The sequence below is a fragment of the Panthera pardus genome, unplaced genomic scaffold (genome assembly GCF_024362965.1).
Source record: "Panthera pardus isolate Hobbes unplaced genomic scaffold, ASM2436296v1 HiC_scaffold_7, whole genome shotgun sequence".
Classification (NCBI taxonomy): Eukaryota; Metazoa; Chordata; class Mammalia; order Carnivora; family Felidae; genus Panthera; species Panthera pardus.
In genome coordinates, this window is record NW_026527002.1 from 40,447,320 (window position 1) to 40,472,743 (window position 25,424).

General features: G+C 39.1%; 1 protein-coding gene and 1 pseudogene across 4 annotated transcripts in view; both read right to left on the reverse strand.

Annotated features, from left to right (window-relative positions):
• Nucleotides 1-25,424, reverse strand: part of CDH17 (cadherin 17) — a 70,092-nt gene that overhangs the window by 32,713 nt on the left and 11,955 nt on the right. For all 4 annotated transcript variants that reach the window (XM_019453477.2, XM_019453475.2, XM_019453476.2 and 1 more), the window contains exons 3-7: nt 20,551-20,649; nt 6,198-6,332; nt 5,131-5,269; nt 2,535-2,693; nt 2,232-2,431 (exon numbers count right to left, since the gene is read on the reverse strand). In XM_019453477.2, coding sequence (XP_019309022.2) covers nt 2,232-2,431; nt 2,535-2,693; nt 5,131-5,269; nt 6,198-6,332; nt 20,551-20,649 — 732 coding nt within the window. The remainder of the gene's footprint in view (nt 1-2,231; nt 2,432-2,534; nt 2,694-5,130; nt 5,270-6,197; nt 6,333-20,550; nt 20,650-25,424) is intronic.
• Nucleotides 15,251-15,347, reverse strand: LOC128775406 (U6 spliceosomal RNA; annotated as a pseudogene).

Sequence of the window (25,424 nt, forward strand, 5' to 3'; positions counted from 1 at the left end):
CCATGGAGACTTCATATCCATGAAACATTAGTTCAAGAAACAAAATGTACTTTGCAGCTGGTACTATCTGAGAACAAATCCATGACATAGGACAAGTTTCTGAAACTCAACAATGGCGATGATAAAAGCAGTAGGAGACACTCTAAACTCTTCTCCATGCCATTATTTAAGTAAGACAAATAGTACATAAACAAAGCACATTCATCCCCTAAATATTTAGTCTTAGAGACTCCAAAGACAAGAATAACTGCCAACTCCTAGTGTTGTTCGTAAACAACTTGGCAAAAAATAAACTGAATGGTAAGATCAGTCAACTTGCTAGAGACACAGCCTGGCCTCTCTGACATTCTAATACTTATAATAACACCTGCAGAGGATCTGCCACATGCCAGACACAATTCTAAACACTCTTATGTACGATTTCATTAAATTTTCAAAGAGCCCCATGAGGTGGAGAGGTAGAGACTATTATACCCATTTTATAAGTGAGGGCACAATGTCTATGGCTATCAGAAATTTCTCTATGGCTGTGAGAAATTTCCAGACTAAACTATTCTCTCAGACCAGCTTGGGAAGGGTATCAAGGAACCACCCTTGCCCCTTGTTAGCTGTTTAAACACCACCCTCCTGTCAAGCCAAAGACCATGTTCTTGGTTCTTGGTTCCCTTGTGTCCTAAAAATTCAGTCTGACTTCTTTTCTCTTGAACTGTTCCCTCTACTCTTCTTCCTGGGTCTCAAGACACCCAAAGCACTTTCCCCAGGCCTGGGTATTAGGTGCAGCACCTCGAATTTCTTTACATTGACAGCCCTGAGAACAAACAAACACGTGTGCTCTTTTTAGCATTTCTAAGTCCTTGTGGGGATAACCTACATAATAAATAAGACTTTAGTAAAGGCCCCAAGTCTGAAATTTGCATGGCTGTGAGTCCTGACACATTTTCTTAGCTGATAAAGCAGAATATCTCTTGCTTTCATTCTTTTTTTTCACCCCGAAGGTGAAGTTCATTAATTCAATATTTCAATAAATAAAAATCCTTTTAAGATTGACAATAGGTATGATGGGATGGGCCAATCCAGGACCCCTAACAACATCATTCAGAAAAATATCTTAGGGGAACTACAGACTGAGACTCATAATATTAAAACCTTTTATCCATGTTCACAAATACTGTTGCTGAGTTACTCTTCACAACAACAAGAGAGGTATTATTATCCCCATTTTATTGAAGAGGAGCTGGGGCTCAGAGGAGTTAAATGGCTTATTCATGATCAGTCATTAAAATAATGGAGGAGGCATGTGGTTTTGGTTATCTGCTTCAAAATCTAGTGCTCTCTCACTAACCCACAGTTTTCACGTCAAGGAACCCCCGATCTTACAGAAAATATCAGATCTGGGTGGACCTGAAGGTGGATTTCCAGGATCTAAGGTAGGAAGGGACCCAGGGTAAGAGCACCAACCACAGAAGTGGGAAGAAGGGGGACATTTGAATGAAGAGTAGAGGCACATATAGGAGATGGAGTCACAGGAGGGTGGTCTCCAAGAGTACAGGTTGCCTACTTGACTCCTACTCTTAGCCAGTCCTGTGTCTGTCCCTCAGTCTCTGATGGGATGAGTCTATTGGATAGAGATTTTCTCATAAGAATAAGAAGCAGTCTTTCAAAAATATTTGCAACTCCTATTCAAATCATGTATATTAGTAGTATCTACTTGGAAGGGAAGGTGAGTACAATTCTTTTTTAAAGCTTGTGTATGTGTGTGTATGTGTGTGTATCTGAATCCAAGTTGGTAAAGTCCAGGGTTTATCCATGATAATAAACTAATAAACTCCAGAGACTCAGGGCCAGAGACTTTGTCTATTTAGTTTGTTTTATAATTATGCTATGTAAAAATGTACCCAATAAATATATCAGTGAAGACCATGACAGAGGGCCTCTACAAAGTGAGGCCATTTATCTCATTGTCTTGAGGGGTGCCTGGGTGGCTCAGTGGTTGAGCATCCAACTTTGGCTCAAGTCATGATCTCCCAGTTTGTGGGTTCAAGCCCTGTGTCAGGCTCTGCGCTGACAGCTCAGAGCCTGGAGCCTGCTTCAGATTCTGTGTCCATGTCTGTGTCTGTGTCCCTTGCTTGCACTCTCTCTCTCTCCCTCTCTCCCTCTCCCTCTCAAAAATAAATAAATAAACTAAAAAAAAAAAGTTATCTCATAGTCTGGAGACATTCCTTGGGCACTACCTGAGTGATTTTGATGGGGTGAGGATCAGTTGAGTTTTCTACAATCTCCACAGGCTCTGGTGCTTTCCAAATATTCTCCTTCACCATAATGTTCACAGATGTGCTGTCACTGAAGGAATGATCATTCTGGCCTCCCATGTCCTTCACTGAGACCACCAGTCTGTAGGAAGGATTCTTAATGGGATCCAATTCCCGAGATCCTATGAGAAGTAGGAGAGAAGAGAAAAGGAAATGTCTCCAAGGGTAACACAGATCTATGTCCCTCTTCCTGACTCAGTCTTATGAGGGCATCATTTGACTTACCTTCTAGGGTAAGGGAAATTGCCCCTGTTTTGTTGTTGATCTGAAAGTACATGACATCATTGACCTTGGGAAGCTGGATGATAATTTCATAAATAAGCTGACCATTGGGAGTAGTTGGGTCATCCAGGTCTGTAGCATTGACATACATGAAGGGTTTTCCTGTTTAACAAAACATATCCAGAGAAGAAAAATATGTTAATTGAAATCCAAACCAACCATAGCCACTTTTATCTTCTAAGAGGCAGAGATAGGATGGCAGAAGGTACCATAATTTATACCAGTGGGGAAATAAATCTTTACTCTGCTTCCTTCCCCTAGGATGGGGTTTCTTGAAATATGGTCCAGGGACTTGTAGGGGTCTTTGAGATTATTTTAGGTTTGATGGAGTCATGCACATGTAAAAGATCCAGTCAAGCACAAGATAATTTGATGGATTTTAGCATAAAGGAGTATCAAAAAAAAGGCTTTGGTATAGTTTCAGATTTCACATTGTCACCAGCCTTTAAGAAACCACCACTTGTTGAGTTCTGGTGTAGTATCAAAGAATATCCACAGTTATCTGAGGATGCTATTACAATACTCCTCCCTTCTCCAACTGCATATCTGTGTGGGGCCAGTTTTTCTTCATATGCTTCAACTAAAACAGCCTATAGCAACAGAATGGGGGCAGAAAAGGACACAAGAATCCAACTGCTTTCAGTTAATTAATCCAGTTATTAAAAAGATGTGCAAAGATTAAAACAAAGCTATTCTTAATAATTCCTTTTGTCCTTAAAAATAGTTATTTTCATTAAAATATGTTTATTATTACTTACAATGAGTTAATTTTTTAAATTTCTAATATGGTAAATATTGATAATCAGTGATGTCCTAGAGCCAGCTCTTGAAAGCCAACGGCTGAATTTCCAGAAACTTTGTGAACCAATCATTAACACCACTGGTAGCTTAAAATAAGCCATGTTGGGAGTATTTATACCACAGAAATTGGAAAATGTTACAAATCAGGGCTTCTCCCCTCAGAAAGATAGCTATTAAACATTTACCAGCACATCACTGGATATAATCCACATATTCAAAAGATTTTTGGAGTTGTTAATAATTTTTAAAAGAACACAGGAGCCCTGAGACCAAAAATGTTGGGAACCACTGATCTAGAAGACCCTATTGGTGAAGAGAGAAAGGGTAAGACTTAGAAGATTCTTGGGGTGCCGGGGTGGCTCAGTTGGTTAAGCGTCCGGCTTTGGCTCAGGTCATGATCTCACAGTTTGTGGGTTCAAGCCCTGCGTCGGGCTCTGTGCTGACAGCTCAGAGCCTGGAGCCTGTTTCCGATTCTGTGTCTCCCTCTCTCTCTGTCCCTCCCCTGCTCATGCTCTGTCTCTCTCTGTCTCAAAAATAAATAAAACATTAAAAAATTTTTAATTAAAAAAAAAGAAGATTCTTATTTAGCAGAATTCATAAGTGAGTCTTTGGTTGTGGTCTCAGGGACAGAAAGTGAAATTGCTGCACATGATAAAGTGGAAGAAATGTTCTTCCTGAGTTACTAGAATTGGCACTGAAGAAAGAGATACAAGATTAAGTAACATAGAGGGAAACTTGACATTGAGTTGGTGGAAATGGCCAAGAGTCTTTATGAAAACTCAGAAGTCTAATATTCACATTTGTTTTCTTCATATTCATATTATGATATAATGCTCCTTCATCTCCCCAAATCTTCAATAATGCCTTGATGAGGGGCTTTAATGTAAATGAAGGGTAGAAGCATAGTGAAGGGATGGACTGTAAGCAGGAGTTGCAAGTAAGAGAAGAAAAAGAACTGGGAGCCAGCAGTGACCATAAACGTGTAGATTTCTGGGAGAATGTAAGAGACTGAGCTCACTTCCCTAGAGTATTCTTGAGTGTCTTAGAGCTCTAAGGTATTCTTTTTTTATATAGTTTGTTTGTTTGTTTGTTTATTTATTTATTTATTTATTTATTTATTTATTTTGAGAGAGAGAGAGACAGAAAGCAAGTGGAGGAGGGGTAGACAGAAAGGGGCAGAGAGAGAGTCCCAAGCAGGCTCCTGCACTGCCAGTGCAGAACCCAACATGGGGCTTGAACCCACGAACCATGAACTCATGACCCGAGCCAAAACCAGGAGTCAGATGCTCAACCAACTGAGTCACCCAGGTGCTCCCAGCTCTAAGGTGTTCTAAAGCTCATTCTAGAATCATAGTTCTCAACTGGAGAGATTTTGTCCCCCGGGTGACATTTGGCAATGTCTGAAGGCATCTTTATTGTCACAGCTTGGGGAGAGGGGTTGCTAACAGCATCTGGTGAGTAGATGGCAGGGATGCTGCTAAACATCCTAACATGCACAGAACAGCCCCTGACAAAAAGAGAATTATCAGGTCCAAGATGTCAGTAGTGCCAAAGCTGAGAAACCATGTCTTAGAGCAATGGAGATAATAAACTAACTCCTAGATGACTGTTGTGAAATTTAAATATGACAGGAAGTGCTTAATGAGTGATAGCCGCAGCTGTTAGCCATACAAATCTGCTCCTCCTGCCTGCTATTCTTCTATCTTTCCATAAATATCTCCAGACTCCTGCCTTTTACCTGGACGAGAATTCTGTCTTACTGAGCCTTCATAGTTTGGCTGGAGAAACGTGGGTCGATTGTCATTGATGTCCTTCACTTCTATGGTGATGGGAACTGGGCCCTCCACTGTGGCTCCATAAGCATCCAGGGTGGAGACCTGATGTAGAAAGGAAAAGGAAACCACCGTGATGAGTCTGAACTTCATATCACACACTCAAAAGTCAGTTGAAGGAAATTAGACATCAAAGATCCAATAGCCTTGTGACTATAGGGGTGAAAGACACCCATAAAAGCCCTATATTGGGAGGTACTAAAACAGGGACCCTATCCGTTAAATCTGGCTAATCATGACTTTGTTCTTCCAGCAGTAGGGTATACTGGACACTGGACGTGCTTCTTTTCTAAATAGTTGGAGTCAGTTAGATAAGAACACTTTGACCCTTAAGGCTGTGGAAGTGCCATGTCCTCTTACAGAGCATTTTAGTGGTCAACCTGCAAAGCCAATAGAAGTTACCAGACAGGAAGCTTTTGCTTGTTCTTTTTTTCCTACAATTAGTTCTCTGCCATTCCCATGTATTCAGCTACAAACCATGAAAAACTAAGGAGGACAAAGAGGGAGAAGTTATCTTCAGTCAGATCCTCTGACCACTGGTTACTTCTGCTTCTTGCAAGGCCCACAGGAGGTCTGTCCTAGCACTGATGCTGCCTTCTCTGTGGATCCGGAACCCACACAACAACCAAAGGAAGATACCAGCGAAATATCAGAGAAGGGTTGGCTTGGTTTTGATCCAGGTACTTGAGCATGGCCATGCATGGGCAAGCAATGCTTTCTGAGGGCCTTGGCAATTTAAATTGGGTTACTCTGGTTAAAAAGCCTGAAGAAAAGGGGTACCTTTGCCATACCCAAAGGGGTATCCCTTTGTAGTTGGTAAAAAATTGTCAAATGAGGTTTGCAAAGCATGACATTAATGTCAAGAGAGCCGTAACAGGATTCTGTGAAAGAGATGCAGGTGCCAGTGATTCTTCTAAGATAAAAGATGTTCAGAGAGGTTGGAGTTAGATTCCTGTGTCTGGTTTCAATTCACCTGGAGTTTGTGAACAGCTCTTGTTTCTCTATCCAGGGCTTTGTTATGATACAAAAGTCCATCCGGTTGTATCTGAAATATGCCATCTGTCTCTCCAGTTAGTTTGAAAGTCACAGCAGGAGGACTGGCCTTAAACTGGGGAAGAAAGCAAAAATCAGATTAGGTTGTAAGGAAAAAACAATGTTGCAGAATTTGTAGAAAAGGTGACGTTTTCATTTGTACAATCACTAAATAAGACCTGAGCTTTTAATGTGGTGCATTCGAAAAGTTCGCTCTGGGTGGCTCAGTTGGTTAGGCATCAAACTTGGGATCAGGTCATGATCTTGTGGTTCATGGGTTTGAGCCCCGTGTTAGGTTCTGCACCGACAGCTCAGAGCCTAGATCCTGCTTCCAATTCTGTGTCTCCCTCACTCTCTGTGCCTCCCTGGCTTACACTCTGTTTCTCTCTCTCTCTCTCTCAAAAATAAACAAACATTAAAATAAGTAAATAAATAAATAAATAAACATCTGCCTGAATATTAACTATTTATCTTTTAAAATACATTTCTTCAAGAAACAATGTATAATATAATTTAACACATTGATAAAAGTAAATTGATGCTTTAAATTGTGGCTGTAGTTAGATGAGATTTTTCTGAGAATATCTGAAAGCTATAACATTACCAGCTTCTTTTTTTTTTTTTAGGTTTATTCATTTATTTTGAGAGGGAGAGAGAGCACAAGTGGGTAAGGGGCAGAGAGAGGGAGAGAGAGAAAATCCCAAGCAGACTTTTCACCACCAGTGCAGAGCCTGACACAGGGCTCGAACCCACAAACTGTGAGATCATGACCTGAGCCAAAGTCAGACACTTAACCAACTGAGCCACCCAGGTGCCCTAACATTATCGGCTTCTAAACGGGTGATGGGCATTGAGGAGAGCACGTGTTGGGATGAGCACTGGGTGTTGTATGTAAGCGATGAACCATGGGAATCTACCCCCAAAACCAAGAGCACACTGCATACACTGTATGTTAGCCAATTTGGCGATAAATTATACTAAAAAAAGAAAAGAAACATTAAAAGGGATAACGTGATTTCTAAGATTAAAAAAAGATGTCATTTGGTTCTTCTAAACATTATGACAAAGGTTAAGAGACATTTTAATGTTAAGAAAGCAATTTAAAAGTGGCTTCAACTTGATAAAATTCTATATGACAATCTTAATTGATTTTTCAGAAGTGAAGAAAATATCAGTAATTATTCATGGAATAGTTATAGCACTTTTAAGACCACAAGAATAGAAATTTCATGGGATCCCTGGGTTGCTCAGTCAGTTAGGAGTCCAACTTTGGTTCAGGTCATGATCTTATGATTCATGGGTTTGAGCCCCACATCAGACTGTGCTGGCAGCTCAGAGCCCGGAGCCTGCTTCCGATTCTGTGTCTCCCTCTCTCTCTGCCCCTCCCATGCTCAGCGCATGCTCTGTCTCTCTCTGTCTCAAAAATAAATAAACATTAAAAAAATAAATAAATAAATTTTTTTTAAAGAATTAAATTTTATTTTATTATTTTTTTTTATAAATTTTTTTTAACGTTTTATTTATTTTTGAGACAGAGAGAGACAGAGCATGAACGGGGGAGGGGCAGAGAGAGAGGGAGACACAGAATCAGAAGCAGGCTCCAGGCTCTGAGCCATCAGCCCAGAGCCCGACGTGGGGCTCGAACTCACGGACGGCGAGATCGTGACCTGAGCTGAAGTCGGACGCTTAACCGACTGAGCCACCCAGGCGCCCCAGAATTAAATTTTAAAAAATTGAAAATTCACGTATAATATAATGGATGTCAAAGGAAAGCCAGAGTAGCCATATTTCATCAGACAAACTAGATATTAAAACAAAGCCTGTAACAAGAGATGAAGCGTATTATGTCATAATTAAGGGGTCTATCCACCAAGAAGATCTAACAATTGTAAATATATATGACCCCAACTTGGAACACCCAAATATATAAATTAATTATCACAAACAGAAAGAAACTCATTGATAATAATACCATAACAGTAGGGGACTTTAACATCCCACTTATAGCAATGGACAGATCATCTAAGCAGAAAATCAACAAGGAAACAATGGCTTTTAATGACACACTGCACCTGATGGACTTAATAGATATATTCAGAACATTTCATCCTAAAGTAGAATTCACATTCTTCCCAGTACACATGGAATACTCTCCAGAATAGATCAGAATAGATCACATACTAGGTCACAAATCAGCCCTCAACAAGTACAGAAAGACCAATATCATATCATGCATATTTTCAGACCACAAAACTATGAAACTTGAAATCAATCACAAGAAAAAATTTGGAAAGACCACAAATTCTTGGAGGTTAAAGAACATCCTACTAAAGAATGAATGACTTAACCAAGAAATTAAAAAGGAAATTAAAAAGTATATGGAAGCCAATGAAAATGAAAACACAATAGTCCAAAATCCCTGGAAGCAGCAAAGGCAGTCTAAGGAGGAAGTACATAGCAATCCAGGCCTTCCTAAAGAAGGAAGAAAGGTCTCAAAAACACAACCTAGCCACACAACTGAAAGATCTGGGTAAACAATAGCAAATGAAGCCCAAAACCAGCAGAAGAAGGGAAATAATAAAGATTAGAGCAGAAATCAATGATACGGAAATCGAAAAAACAATAGAACAGATCAACAAAACTAGGAGCTGTTTGCTTGAAAAAATTAACAGAATTGATAAACCTCTAGCCAGATTTATCAAAAAGAAAAAGGACCCAAATAATGAATGAAAGAGGAAAGATTACAATCAACACTGCAGAAATACAAACAATAAAAAAGAACATTATGAGCAATTAATATGCCAACAAATTGTCAATATGGAAGAAATGGACATATTCTTAGAAACATAAACTACCAAAACTGAAACAGGAAGAAGTAGAAAATTTGAGGGGGCACTTAGGTGACTCAGTCAGTTAAGCACCTAACTTTGGCACATGTCATGATCTCATGGTTTGTGAGTTCGAGCCCAGCATCAGGCTGTCTGCTGTCAGCACAGAGCCTGCTTCAGATCCTCTGCCTCCCTCTCTATCTCTCTTTCTCTCAAAAATAAATAAACATTAAAAAAAATTTTAAATAAAATTTGAACAGACCCATAATCAGTAAACTAACTGAATCAGTAATTAAAAATCTCCCAACAAACAAGAGTCCAGGGCTGGATGACTTCCCAGGGGAATTCTACCGAACATTCAAGGAAGAGTTAATACCTATTCTTTTGAAGCTATTCTAAAAAAAAAAAAAAAAAAGAAAAAAAAGAAAAGAAATGGAAGGAAAACTTCCAAACTCATTCTATGAGGCCAGCATTACCTTGGTATTCCAAAACCCGACAAAGACCCTACTAAAAAGAATTACAGACCAATTTCCCTGATGAACATGGATGCAAAAATTCTCAACGTGATACTAGCCCACCAAATCCAACAACACATTAAAAGCATTATTCACCATGATCAAGTGGGATTTATTCCTTGGCTGTGGTGGTGGTTCAATATCCACAAATCAATTAACATGATACATCACATTAATAAAAGAAAGGGTAAGAACCACATGATCCTCTCAATAGATGCAGAAAAAGCATTTGACAAAATATAGCATCCTTTCTTGATAAAAACCCTCAAGAAAGTCAGGGTAGAAGGAACACACCTCATGATCACAAAGGCCATATATGAAAACCCACAGCTAATATTATCCTCAATGGGGGAAAACTGAGAGCTTTCCCCTTAAGGTCAGGAACATGAAAAGGGTGTCCACTATTACCACTGTTATTCAACATAGTGTTGGACGTTGTACCTCAGTAAATCAAACAACATAGAGAAATAAAAGGCATCATCCAAATTGGCAAGGAAGAAGTCAAACTTTCACTCTTCACAGATGATATGATGATACACTACATGGAAAACCTGAAAGGCTCTGCCCAAAGCTGCTAGAACTGATCCATGAGTTCAGCAAAGCTGCAGGATATAAAATCAATGTACAGAAATCAGTTGCATTTCCATACACCAATAATGAAGCAGCAGAAACAGAAATCAAGGAATCCGTCCCATTTACAATTGCACCTAAAACCATAAAATACTCAGGAATAAACCTAACCAAAGAGATAAAAGAACTATACACTGAAAACTATAGAAAGCTTATGAAAGAAACAAAGAAGACACAAAGAAACAGAAAAACATTCCATGCTCGTGGATCAAAAGAACAAATATTGTTAAAATGTTGATACCACCCAAAGCAATCACACATTCAATGAAATCCCTGTCAAAATAACACTAACATTATTAACAGAGCTAGAACAAACCATTCTAAAATTTGTATGGAACCAAAAAACACCCCAAATAGCAAAAGTAATGTTGAAAAAGAAAACCAAAGCTGGAGGCATCACAATTCTAGACTTCAAACTGTAGTACAAAGCTGTAATCATCAAGACAGTGTGGAACTGACACAAAAACAGACACATAGATCAAAGTAATAGAATACAGAAGCCATAAAAGGACCCACAAATCTATAGCCAACTCTTCTCTGACAAAGCAGGAAGAATATCCAATGGAATAAAGACAGTCTCTCCAGCAAATGGTGTTGGGAGAACTGGACAGCAACATACAGAAAAATGAACCTGGACCACTTTCTTACACCATACACAAAATAAACTCAAAATGGATGAAAGACCTAAATGCAAGATAGGAAGCCATCAAAATCCCGGAGGAGAAAACCAGCAGCAAGCTCTTTGACCTTGCTTACAGCAACTTCTTACTAGACATGTCTCCCGAGGCAAGGGAAACAAAAGCAAAAATGAACTACTGAGACCTCATCAAGATAAAAAGCTTCTGCAAGGTGAAGGAAACAATCAACAAAACTAAAAGGCAACCGACAGAATGGGAGAAGATATTTGCAAATGACATATCAGATAAAGGATTAGTATCCAAAATCTATAAAGAACTTATCAAACTCAACATCCAAAAAACACATAATCCAGTGAAAACATGGGCAGAAGACATGAACAGTTTTCCAAAGAAGACATCCAGATGGCCAACAAACACATGAAAAGATGCTCAACATCATTCATCATCGGGGAAATACAAATCAAAACCACAATTGAGATACCACCTCACACCTGTCAGATGGCTAAAATTAACAACACAGGAAACAACAGATATTGGTGAGGATGCGGAGAAAAGGGAACACTTTTGCACTGCTGCTGGGAATGCAAACAGGTACGACCACTCTGGAAAACAGTATGGAGGTTCCTCGAAAAGTTAAAAATAGAGCTACCCTACAACCCAGTAATTGCACTACTAGGTATTTATCCAAAGGATACAAAAATGCTGATTCAAAGGGGCACATGCACCCCAATGTTTATAGCAGTGCTATCAACAATAGCCAAATTATGGAAAGAGCCAAAATGTCCATTGACTGATAAATGGATAAAGATACACACACACACACACACACACACACACAATGGAATATTACTCAAGGATCAAAAAGAATGAAATCTTGCCATTTTCAACAATGTGGATCGAACTAGAATGTCTTACGCTAAGCAAAATAAGTCAGAGAAAGATGCATCCTATGATTTCACTCCTGTATAAAATTTAAGAAACAAAACAGATGAACATAGTGTAAGAAAAGGAAAAATAAGATAAAAACAGAGAAGGAGCTCTTAAATACAGAAAACAAACTGAGGGTTGCTGGAGGGGTGTTGGGTTGTGGTATGGGCTAAATGGGTGACAGGCATTAAGGAAGGCACCTGATGGGATGAGCACAGGGTGCTAAATGTAAGTGATGAATCACTAAATTCTACTCCTGAAACCATTATTACACTATATATTAACTAACTTGGATTTAAATAAAATTAAAAAAAAAGAAAATTCACATAAAATGAAGCAAACATAAAAGTTTGCTCAGCCTCATTAATCATTTTAATATATTTTTATATTATTTATTAACATTAAAAACTAATAACGGCCAATGTTGTAAAGGATGTAAAGAAACATATATATTATTGGTGGAAATTTAAGTTAGCACAATCTTTTTGAAAATAACTTGAGGCATAAAATGTAGCCTTTGATAGAAAACATCACCAAACAGAATTTATCCTAAAGAAATATTTTTTAAACAGTAAGCTACATGTTTATAGTATAAGTAGCCTTATTTACAATATTGGAAAGTTGAAAATTCTTAAATGATCAAAAACTAAAGATGATAAAATTACTACTGTACATAATAAAGTTGATAGAATGTTAATAATTAAAATGTTCATTTTATAAAGTATGAAGCAGCACAAGAAAAAAGTGGATTTATGAAAAATAACAAAAGGAGAATATAAGAGTAAATCTAGACTATGGTTGTAATAGTACCAAAAGCATTCATGTCAGTGGGCAAGAAATGGAAAAAAAATATATTTGATGTGTTAAGTGGGTAGAACTGTGGGTGAATACTTTTTTGTGAGTGTTTGCTTGTTGATATTATGTTATTTATCTACTAAATGAAAGTGTTACTATTTTGTATTTTAAGGAAAAGTCTTAGATGTCAATGGGAAAGGTAGAGTAATGATCTGGAAAAAAAACAAAACTTTTCCTCCAGAAAGCAATGAGAAACTGGAAAAAAAAATGTAAATAAATATAGAAATAAAATGCAAATAAATAAATATAAACTTTATCAGAACCTTGGAAATTAACCAAAAACTTGCAAAATCCAAGGAGCGTTTATTTAAGAAAATTACTGTCAATAAGAACCAAGCTTTGTGATTACATTGAATTGCCCAAATTCCATTGTCCCTTATTCAAGAGAAACAGGGAGGGGGACAAAACAGAAGAGACTCATAAATATGGAGAACAAACTGAGGGTTACTGGAGGGGTTGTGGGGGGGGATGGGTTAAATGGGTAAGGGGCACTAAGGAATCTACTCCTGAAATCATTGTTGCACTATATGCTAACTAGTTTGGATGTAAATTTAAAAAAATAAAATTAAAAAAAAAGGTATACAGTAGTCTTGAAATCCAACAGCCTCACAACCACAGTACCATGGAGAAGGGAGAAAGGGTTTGGAGTTTCCCAAAAGCCCCACTCCCAGAGAAATGCTGTTATCTGACCTATCTGGAAGTTTCCTGGAAATATAGTGTGAGGAATTTGGGAGTTCACTCACTGCAAACAATTTTTCTCTTGGGGAATGTGTCAAAAATAATTATCAGCAATTATTCAACTTTGCAGCTACCTGAGGCAGTGATAATAGTTAATATAAACAAGAAGCTGACCAAAATACTTAAAAGGTTAATCTGGGAAATAAGATGACCCTAGGGGGCATTGAAAATCTTCCATATATTCCTGGGAGTGTAGAAAGCCACATTCACAAGTAGGGCTGTGTACCTACTCAAGAAAGACCAGAGAAGGCCCTAATATCTCACCTCTGGCTGACCTTGAGGCTTTGTGCAAGCAAAAAGTGAAGGCTAACGCAGAGTTGTAAACTGTTTACCACATTCTTGAAGGTGTGTCCAACATGCACACAGAACTCCCTGGCAAATGAAATCTCAGTTCAATCATTTGGTGATATCAATGGCCACACATGACAAAAAACATTCACTTTACAAAATTAATTCAGTAAAGTCATTAAACAAACAAACAGCAACAAACACTGGAAAGAGGAGGATATACGATTTCTAGAATTTCCATATCATATTCTTTAAAATGTCTAATTTTCAACAAATGATTATGAGACATGCTAATAAAAAGAATGTAAGGCCCATATACAGGAAAAGAAGCAGTCAGTAGAAATAGCCTCTGAGGAAGGCTAGATGTTACATTTACTAGATAAAGATTTTAAATTATTTTAAATAGGCTCAAAAACCAAATAAAACTATTTCTAAAGAACTGAAGGGAAGTATTAAAATGATATCTCACCAAAGAGAGAATATCAGTAAAGATATAGAGATTATTTTTAAAAATTTTTTTTAATGTTTTGCTTATTTTTGAGACAGAGAGAGACAAAGCATGAGCAGGGGACGGGCAGAGAGAGGGAGACACAGAATCCAAAGTAGGCTCCAGGCTCCAAGCTGTCAGCACAGAGCCCAATGTGGGACTCAAACTCACGGACTGTGAGATCATGACCTGAGCTGAAGTCAGATGCTTAACTGACTGAGCCACCCAGGCACCCCATAGAAATTATTTTTTAAAAATAGGAATTCTGGAGTTGACAAGTATAAGAACTAAAATAAAAAAATTCATAGAAAGTTCAACAGTAGATCTGACATAGCAGAAGAAAAAATAAGTGAACTTGATATTCGATCAATTGAGATTATCTAATGTGAAGAACAGAGAGAAAAAAAAGAATGAAGAAATATTAACAGAATCCTAGAGACCAATGAAGAACCATCAAGCAAACACATGCGTAGTGAAAGTCAAAAAAGGAAATGAAAGAACAAAAGAGGCCAAAAGATTATTTGAAGAAAGAATGACCAAAAGCCTCCCAAGTTCAAGAAAAATATGATACATCCACGAAGTTGGATTAAATCCAACTATAGCAAACTCAAAGAGACTCAAAATTAGACACATCATCAAACATGTGAAAGACAAAGGGAGAATGCTGAAAATGCAAAGACTCATTACATAAGGGCATCCTCAATGAAATGAACACCTGGTTTCTCATGGAGACTATGCTGAAAGAAAAAAACCTGCCAATTAAAATTGTATATCCAACAAAACTACATTTCAAAATGAGAGTGAAATTAAGCCTGACTGCTTTTAGAAGAAAAACAGACTTTAAAACATAAATTGTTAATTGAGACAAAGGAGGACATTCTATAAAGGGCCAATCCATCAAGAAACTATAACAATTACAGACAAAGATCACCTACCGACAGACCCCAAAATGCACTCAAAATACACTCCATCCAACAAAACCCTAATACACATTCTTCTCAAATGCACATGGAAATTCTCCAGGATAGATTATATGTTAGGCCATAAAACAAGTCTCAATACATTTTTATTTTTTTATTTTTTTATTTTTAAGTATGGAACGCTTTGTGGATTTGCATGCCATCTTGTGCAGGGGCCAATCTTCTCTGTATCGTTCCAATTTTAGTATATGTGCTGCTGAAGCAACCACATCTCAATACATTTTTAAACACTGAAATCATACAAAATATATTCTCTGACCACAACAGAAGAAAATTAGAAACCAAACAGTAGGAAATTTGGGGAAATCACAAATATGTGGAAATAACACACCCTATAACCAACAGGTCAAAGAGGAAATCAAAAAGGAAATTATAAATACCCCCCAACCCAGCCATTGCACTACTACGTATTTATCCAAAGGATACAGGTGTGCTGTTTCGAAGGGACAGAGGCACCCCCAATGTTTACAGCAGCACTATCAACAATAGCCAAAGTATGGAAAGAGCCCAAATGTCCATCGATGGATGAATGGATAAAGAAGATGTGGTATATATATACAATGGAGTATTACTCGGCAATCAAAGAGAATGACATCTTGCCATTTGCAACTACGTGGATGGAACTAGAGGGTATTATGCTAAGCGAAATTAGTCAGAGAAAGACAAATATCATATGTCTTCACTCATATGAGAACTTTAATATACAAAACAGATGAACATAAGGGAAGGGAAACAAAAATAATATAAAAACAGGGAGGGGGACAAAACATAAGAGACTCTTAAATATGGAGAACAAACAAAGGGTTACTGGAGGGGTTGTGGGAGGGGGGATGGGTTAAATGGGTAAAGGGCATTAAGGAATCTACTCCTAAAATCATTGTTGCACTATATGATAACTAACTTGAATGTAAAGTTAAAAAATAAACTAAACTAAATAAAATAAAATAAAAACATAAAAAAATTTTTAAGGAAATTATAAAATACTTTTAGATTAATTAAAATGAAGACACAGCAGACCAAACCTCATGAGATGCAGATTAAGCAGTACTTCGAGCTAAATCTTTAGCTGTAAATGTTTATAAAAGAAGAAAGATCTCAAGTCAGTCATCTTTTACTTTGAGAAACTAGACACAGATGAATAAAGGGAAACTAGGAAAAGATAAATAAACTAACCCCAAAGCAAGCAGAAGAAAATAAAGATTAGAATGGAAATTAGTGAGGGGCACCTGAGTGGCTGTCAGTTGGGCATCCAACTTTAGCTCAGGTCATGATCTCACAGTTCATGGGTTCGAGCCACGCGTTGAGCTCTGTGCTGATAGCTCAGAGCCTGGAGTCTGCTTTGGATTCTGTGTCTCCCGCTCTCTCTTCACCTTCCCTGCTTGTCCTCTGTCTATCTCTCTCTCAAAAATAAATAAGCATTAAAAAAAAATTTTTTTAGAATGGAAATTAATAAAATGGAGAATACCAAAGCAAAGGAGAAAAAAAAGCAACAAAATTGGAATTTGTTTTTTTTTAAAGATCAACAAAATTGGGAAATCTTTAGCTGGGCTTATCAAGAAAAAAAAAAAAACAAGATTCAAATAACTGAAATCAGGAATGTAAAAGCAGACATCACTACCAACCTTCAGAGATTACAAGGATTAATGAGAATATGATAAGTAATTATTTACCCATCAGTTAGACAACCTTGGTGAAATGGATGAATTCTTAGATGAAAACTATCAAAACTGACTAAAAAATAAACAGGAAATCTGAATAAAACTATAGCAAGTAAAGAGACTGAATTAGTAATCAAAAAACTTCCCACAAAGGAAACCCCAGGACCAGTTGACTTCACTGGTAAATTCTACCTAACCCATAAAGAAAAAATAAAACCAAATCTTCACAAATGCAGCCCAAAAGTAGAGTAAGGAATACTTCCCAACTCATTCTAAGAGGATAGTATCATCCTGACATGATTATATACCATGATCAAGTGGAATTTATACCAGAATATAAGACTAGTTCAATATATGAAAATCAATTAATTTAACACCCCATAGAATAAAGGACAAATCTATGGACATACCCATAGATTTGGGGGTATTAATTTAATACCCCATAGAATAAAGGACAAATTCTATGGATTTGTCCATAGAATAAAGGACAAATCCAAATTAATATCTCAACAGAGGCAGAAAATCATTTGACAAAATCCAATATTCTTTCATGAAAAAAAAATACTCAACAAACCAGGAATAGAAGGTAATTTCCTCAACCTGATAAAGGCCATCTAAGAAAAACCCACAGCTAACCTTATAACTAATGATGAAAGACTAAAAGCTTTCCCCAAAAGATTAGAAACAAGAAAAAAAAAAAGCCCAATCTTGCCACTTCTATTTAGGCTTTATTCAAGGTCTAGGCAAGAAAAAGAAATAAAAAAACATCCAGATTGGAAAGAAAGAAGTAAAACTAATCAAAGACGGCATGATCTTATATATGAAAAATCATACGGAATCTGAAAAACTTATACAGCTAATAAACAAGTCCAATAAGGTTGCCGAATAAAATATCAGTATAAAAAAATCAATTGTATATCTACATGCTAGCAAAGCATAGTCTGAAAATGATATTAAGAAAATAATTACATCTACAATAGGAGCAAAAAGAATAACATACTTCAAGATAAATTTAAAAAATAAATACAATATTGGTAAAGTGAAAACTATAAAACATGGTTGAAAGAAATTAAAGAAGATCTGAATAAATGGAAAACATCCCATCAAATTAAAGGCTTTTGTGCTTCAAATGACACTATCAAAAAGTGAGACAATAACCCATAGAATGTGAGAAAATATTTGCAAATCATATATCTGATAAGGAACTTGTAATATAGAATATATAAAGAGCTCTTAGAACAATACAAGATAACCCAGTTTAAAAATAGGCAAAATATTTCTCCAGGGAAGATATACAGGGGCGCCTGGGTGGCTCAGTCAGTTAAGCGTCCGACTTTGGCTCAGTTCATGATCTCACGGCTTATAAGTTTGAGCCCCGCATCAGGCTCTGTGCTGACAGCTTAGAGCCCAGAGCCTGCTTTGGATTCTGTCTCCCTCTCTCTCTGCCCCTCCCCCACACGTGCTCTGTTTCTCTCTCTCTCTCTTTGTCTCTCTCTCTCCCAGGAAAAAAAAAAAAAAAACATTTAAAAAAAAAGAAGATATACAAACAGCCAATAAGCACATGAGAAGATATTCAACATCATTAGTCATTATGGAAATGTAAACCCACACCACAAAAAGTACCATTCCACCCCCATGAGGATAGCTGTAATAAAAACAGATAAATACATGCATTGGCAAGGATGTGGAGAAATCAGAACCTATAAGCAATGCTGGTAAGAATGTAAAATAGTTCAGTTGGTTTGAGAACAGTTTTACAGTTCCTCAGAAGTTAAACATTGAATTAACTATGATCCAGCAATTCTACTCCTAGGTATATATCCAAGAAAATTGAAAATATATGTCCTCACAAAAAGTTGTATATGACTGTCCATAATAGCATTATTCATAATAGGCATAAATGTCCATCAGTTGAAAAATGGACATTCAAAACGTGGTATATATCCATACAGTGGAATATTAATCAGCTATAAAAAGGGAATAAGTATTAATATCTGCTAGAGTATGGATAAATTTGGAAAACATGCTAAGTAAAAGAAACCATACACAAAAGTTCACATGTATGATTCTATTTATATTAAATGTCTACATAGGCAAATAGAGACTGCAAGTAGATTTGTGTTTGCCAGGAGCTCAGAAGAGAAGAGAATGAGGACTACTAATGAGTACAGGGTTCATTTTGAGGCTGATGAAAATGTTCTGGAATTAGTGGTGATGGTTGCACATCTCTGTGATATATTAAAAATCAATGATTTGCACATTTTAAATGGTAGGCTTTATGGTGTGTAAGCTAAATCTCATTACAAGGAAAAAAATGACCTATCTTAGATTTGTATTATATTATCTTATGATCTAGAAGCCCCTAGAGTACTGAACTGGAGCTAGTTGAAAATCCTCAGTGAAAGAAGTCTGTGGCTGTTTAGTTCTTTTTTGTTTTAAGATATGTTACCAACCCAAGGATCAGCCTCGTGCGGCACTGAGCTTGCTTTGTGTCTCCCAAACTCCAGGCAAGAATATTTCCAGTGGTACCAAATAAAAGTATCTGTGCAACACCTCCGCACCATTGCAATAAAGAGTTCAAAGCACATCCTACCATAACTGGGTTTGCTGCATTCTCTCCATATACAAAGATGGAGAGAGTATGGTATCTCCATCTCCAAACAGGTATCAGGAGATCTGTGTTCTAATCTCAACTCTGCCAATAACTTATTTAAGCCTCAGTTTCCTTATCTGTAAAACAAGTGGTTGGTACCAAAAGTCTCCAAGGTCTTTTCTAACACAAAGATTCTGAGATCCCAGGAAGGAAATCCCCTTCGTCTCCTACTCCTCTCCTCCAACACACTCACCCATAAGTAAGAAACATTCAGCCATGACAACTGGACTATCATTTCTGGCCAAGAAGAGATGGGCTTTGTAGGGTGGCTGGCTAATGGAAAAAGAACCGAAAAAGACGTGGAGCAACCCAAGAAATGATTGCACTGACTGGGATACTCAGAGACTAGAATCATCTTACCAAGCCAGTTTCCAGGTCTGTGAAGTTTGTAAGTTGGGGATTGCCTCTCTGGGGTCCTGATTCTGTTCAATAGAAAGTTCAATAGATGCTCACGGAATACCTACTCTATACTGCCAGTCCTCGGTACATGCTTTTTCCTCTGGCAGCACAGGGCAGGTGTCCATGCTGCTGCCTTTTTTCGGTCCCCTTTATAGCTGGAGTCTCTTACTTCCATCTACAGTCCACCCTCAATCTGATGCTTTTCTCAGTTATCTAACTACATGAGATGACCGCCTCCCAGCATGGCCAACCCACCGGCCAGGGCCCAGGGATGGGTTCAGAGAAGATAGTAAGGAAAAGCACACCATGCCAGTGCTACTCCAGAGAATCTGCATCTTTAAATGCTTCAAGCAGCATGCTCATTGGATGGATAGTCAGATGGCCATCCCACTCCAGGGACTTGTTCCCTTCCCACCCTGAGGAAGAGGCAGTGCCTATAGGCACCAAGCTCCGCACCCCCAGGGATGGGAGCATTTTCCCCAGACATGGTTGAAGAAGTCTGAATGAGAATGTCACGTACAACCCCTTACAATACTGAGGCCACCCATCTCTCTGTTTAACTTAGCTTCTGAAATCATTCTTGATAACGAGATCTGCCATGCCTCTATTTTATTTCCTGCTGTACAGTAGATTAAGGAGTAAAGTCCACTGTGAGAGCCCGTAAAATGAAGGTGACAGTGATCAAGAGTAGCCATTACCTGGAATATGACTTGACTTGGTTCTTGGCCTTCAAAAATAGAAAATGTCATGGGTTTCAGGGGTCCACTAAACTTCCTCTCCTGGCCATATCCAGCTGTCTGTTAAAAAAGGAAATAAAAAAAAGAAAATTAGCATACCCATCATTATGAATATATACATGCCACTTGCTAATTTTATTATGGCTTCTAGGACTGATATAGAAGACATAACATTCTAACCTAGTCAAAACAATGCAAAGTATAGTCAAAACAGATAGAAAGAGATCTGATATTGTTGAGTTTCACTATATCAAGATGGCTTGCCATGAGTCTTGTGCTATTTTTCTCCTTTAACCATTCAAGCAATCCCCCTGTAGAGAGAATATTAACACTCCCATGTTACAAATGAGGCTCACAGAGGTGAAGCTACTTGCCCAGAGTAAATGCCTTAAGTGGTTGTCAGGGCACACACACTAAGATCTAACTGAACAAAAGCTTCTATCTGCCCACAATGCCACTCTGTCTTCTAAATACAACACAGTGTTAAATCAGCTTCTTAAAACACCTTTCCTCCACTCCTATTCATTTAGAAGGACGTTTATGGAAGATTCCCAGCACCCTAGAGTTCATGGTCACTTCAAGGACAACTAAATTTATAAGGGAAAAAAATATTTAGATGTGTTGAGTACAGTGCTTACTTGGTACAACTGTAACTTCAAGAAAAGCTTACTATTTTAACGTTTGATTAGCAATCCATGCTCATACAGGAAAAAAAAAAAGAACAAAATGTTTACTTCAAGTAACTAAGACATTTCTAAAGCCAAAAGACCTTGAATTTGACAGGCAAGAAACCTCTGCAGGCACCCAAATTCAGGCTGGAATAGCAGTATGTGGTGGCTGGGACAGTAAGAAGAGAAATTAGTTATGTGCCGAACTCAGTCCTAAAAACAGTTAATCCTGACAACCACCTGGGGACAAATTATTACTGCCAGCTCCGTTCTACAGGCAATGAGACTAAGATGCTGAGAGGGTAAGCAGTTTGCCCAGGTGCTGACAGGAAGCAGGATTCTAACCCATTGCAACTCTGCAATGGCTGCCCTCAGCTGCTATGCCCCACTACCTACCAGAGGGAACAAAAAAGGACCAAGACAACCTGACAGGAAAACAGGTGACATCAAGGATGTACAGGAGGGTATGACTCCCACCATTCCCAACCCAGGAGGATGGGGAGCATCCAGCGGCAACCCCTGCCATCCCTCCATGTCCCACCACAACTATCCTTCTAAAGTGAGACAGAGCATGACAGGTGGCACACAGGGGGGCAGCCAGCCATCAACCCACCCACAGAGGGCGCCCTCTGGAATGAGGGATTTAGCACCGGTACCCAATGCTTCTTCTGTGGTTCTTCAGGTCTATTTGTGTAGAAATCATGGGTGGGATAGGTTAGGATCAGAAGTATAATATGAGGAGTTGATGGTTAGGGAGCTGGAGAGGTAAAGTCAAGAAAGTGTGAAGAGGGGCGCCTGGGTGGCGCAGTCGGTTAAGCGTCCGACTTCAGCCAGGTCACGATCTCGCGGTCCGTGAGTTCGAGCCCCGCGTCGGGCTCTGGGCTGATGGCTCGGAGCCTGGAGCCTGTTTCTGATTCTGTGTCTCCCTCTCTCTCTGCCCCTCCCCCGTTCATGCTCTGTCTCTCTCTGTCCCAAAAATAAATAAAAAACGTTGGAAAAAAAAATTAAAAAATAAATAAATAAATAAGAAAGAAAGTGTGAAGAACTCGGGGGAAGAGAACTGTTTGCCACTTCTTCAGGGAGAGCAAGTACACTCTTGGGATGGACATGCTGAGAATAAACCAAGAACAATCAGTATGAGAGTTTGGGGGAAGGCCTTTCCACTATATCCCTTGGTTCACTGAATTTCGATTAACTTGATACTGGTTGTCTGTCAGATGAAAACACAGAGGGTTTTGGAATTTGGTCTCCACTCCCTCAGATTGTGGGAGGCCCGTGGACTAGCTGCCCCCAGCCATCACCAACCTCTCTCTCTCGGGAAGCCAAGAGGTCTCTTTCCCAGACTCCCCTGCAGCTAGCAGGGAGCTGAGTGACTTAGTTCTGGCTCCTGAAACAAAAGGTGAAGTCTTACTGGAGGGTTTCTGGTCCAGCTTTTATTTTCCAATGAAAAAGGACAGATGTGGCCAGCATTGTCACCCCCCTTCCCCGTTGTTCTTGCTCAGACCATGGACCGCATGTCTATGGCTGTGGTGGCCATCATGAAACCACAAGGGAACAAATCAGCTCAAATAATGGTGGAGCGAAGAGGATGATGCCCAAGTCTCCGATAATATCACAGAAATGCAAAACCTGCCTTGGGCTGTCCACTCCAGGCTTCTCGTTATCTGAGGAAATAAACCTCGACTTACTAGAGCCACTCCAAAGTTGAACTTTCTATTGCCTACACTAAAAGCATCCTTAACTGACACAATAACGTTATAGACTTCTAGCTCATCAATTCCTTTAAAGGAATATCTTCCTCTGGGGGCTCTTTCTCCCCTGCACTCCTTTTCCACATATCCTCTGGAGGGCAGGACACAAGAACTGGGTGCAGATGTCCAGGCACCACCATGGTTTGTACAAGATAAGAGCAGTGGTTTCTGTGGGATCATGATTTAACAGCAAACTGCCTTCATCAACTTTCTGCTCATATCAGCAAGCGGCCAGTCTTTCAGCAGCTCACACTAGTAATGGCATCCAGAAGAAACTCCCATTAGTCGAGCAAACCTCACAAACAGGGCTGTGTTCTTCCTGCGAGGACAAGCTGGCTCACCTTTCGGGACAGGAGGGTATATCTCAGTTGCAAGGTTCAAAGTTGCATTCTCGTAACAGGGCAGCAAATCTCCCTACATGCCCATTAACATTTCTATTTGGGCTATAAAGATTTCAAAATGCGTGTGCGTGTTCTGAGTCATCAAGCCACATTGCCCGAACTGGGAAAGGTGGTGTGGGGGAAACGAGAAAGAAAAGAGAGTTCATGCAGGAGTTGGAGAGGTAACACCTACCATCCTGCACGAAGTAAAAGGAAGGGAAGAGAATAGAACTGTCATTTTTTAAATGTTTCCTGTGCAGCAGCTGTGGGACTAGACCCTCCACACGTATCATTTCTTCTGCTCCTCAACAAGATCAGGAAAGTATGTCCAGAAAAGTGCCACAGTGGAGACACAGAGAATGTGGGATGAAGCCAGCTCTGTGGCACCACCGAGCCCCAACTCTGAGCCACGTTGCCACACCCTTCCAGACCAGCAAAGGATACATGGGACTGCTAGGTCTGCCTACCTTGTAGCCACCCTCCTTGTACTTCCCATCAAGAGTTCTCTGCAGTAATTACATAGTATTTATGCCAAACCCTCCTTACTTCTAGAAGAAGTACAATCCCAGGCAAAACTCTAAAACAGGTGGCTTCTCCTTGATTTCCCTACCTAACTATTCAGCACCCCTTCCCAAACCCTGGTCACTTACTTGCTTTCTCTTCAGGGCCCTTGCAATATATTCATGCAATGTTTCATTCCCCTGACGGAAACCAGTGCTCAGGAGAGAACAGGAAAGCCACTTGCTGAACAAATGACTGAGGGTGAGGGGCGCCTGGGGGGCTGAGTCAGTCAAGTGTCTGATTCTTGATTTTGGCTCAGGTCATGATCTCACAGTTGGGAGATCAAGCCCCACCTCAGGCTGAACATGAAGCCTGCTTAGGATTCTCTTTTTTTTCTCTCTCTCTCTGTTCTTCCCCCACTTGTTCATTCTCTCTCTCTCTCTTTCAATAAAATAAATAAGCATTAAAAAAAATTTTTTTAAATGACAGGGGGTGGTGGAGTGGATGGTAGCAACTCCCTTCCTTCACCTGACACAGCTGTGCATGTGGCTATCTCCTGGGCAAGGCTCTTGCTGCCAGCAATGGTTTGGGCACTATTTCTTACTCTAGGTAGAAATCCCACTGGCCTGAGAGTAGAGAGAAGGAAAACTTATATCCAACGTTTTATCCAGGAAAAAAAAAAAAATGCATATCGCCTTCTCAGACAAGATAAGCCCACTATTATCAAATTATCATGATAGAATCTTGTCTTAGATCTTGCTGTCTCCTAATAGAAGTCCATGATTATGTACTTAATTTCTACCCTGTTCCTGGCATAGTGCTGCGTGCTGAGGCTGCAAAGATGACTAAAAGATAGTTCTCCTCATGGAAGTCAAGGTCCATATGAATGTAGACACTGAATATTTAAAATGCTGTAGTAATAATAATAGGCAATATTTATCTAGTACTTAGACTGGGCCGGTCACTGACCAAAGGGCTTTATATAAATGCACTAGCTCATTTAATGGCCACAACAACCAATAAGGCAAGTACTCTTTTTTTTAAAAAAAAAAAATTTTTTTAACGTTTTATTTATTTTTGAGACAGGGAGAGACAGAGCATGAACGGGGGAGGGTCAGAGAGAGAGGGAGACACAGAATCTGAAACAGGCTCCAGGTTCTGAGCAGTAAGCACAGAGCCCGACGTGGGGCTCGAACTCACGGACAGTGAGATCGTGACCTGAGCCGAAGTCCGACGCTTAACCGCTTAACTGACTGAGCCACCCAGGCGCCCCAAGGCAAGTACTCTTTTGAGACCCATTTCATGGGGCAGAAAACTGAGGTTCAGAACTTAACTATCTCACCCAAGCTCCTATCACTAGTAAGTGGCACTGCCACTTTTGTACCTAGGTCTGACTTCACTACCACCTGTGATAAGACAGATAGCAAAGGGCATTCAATAGGGTAAGAAGAGGAGACAGGTTAAGAGGGGATGTTTGACATACTCCAAGCAGCCCTTGTGTCTGGCTTTGAGCCCCCAGTCTGTGAGGAGGCACA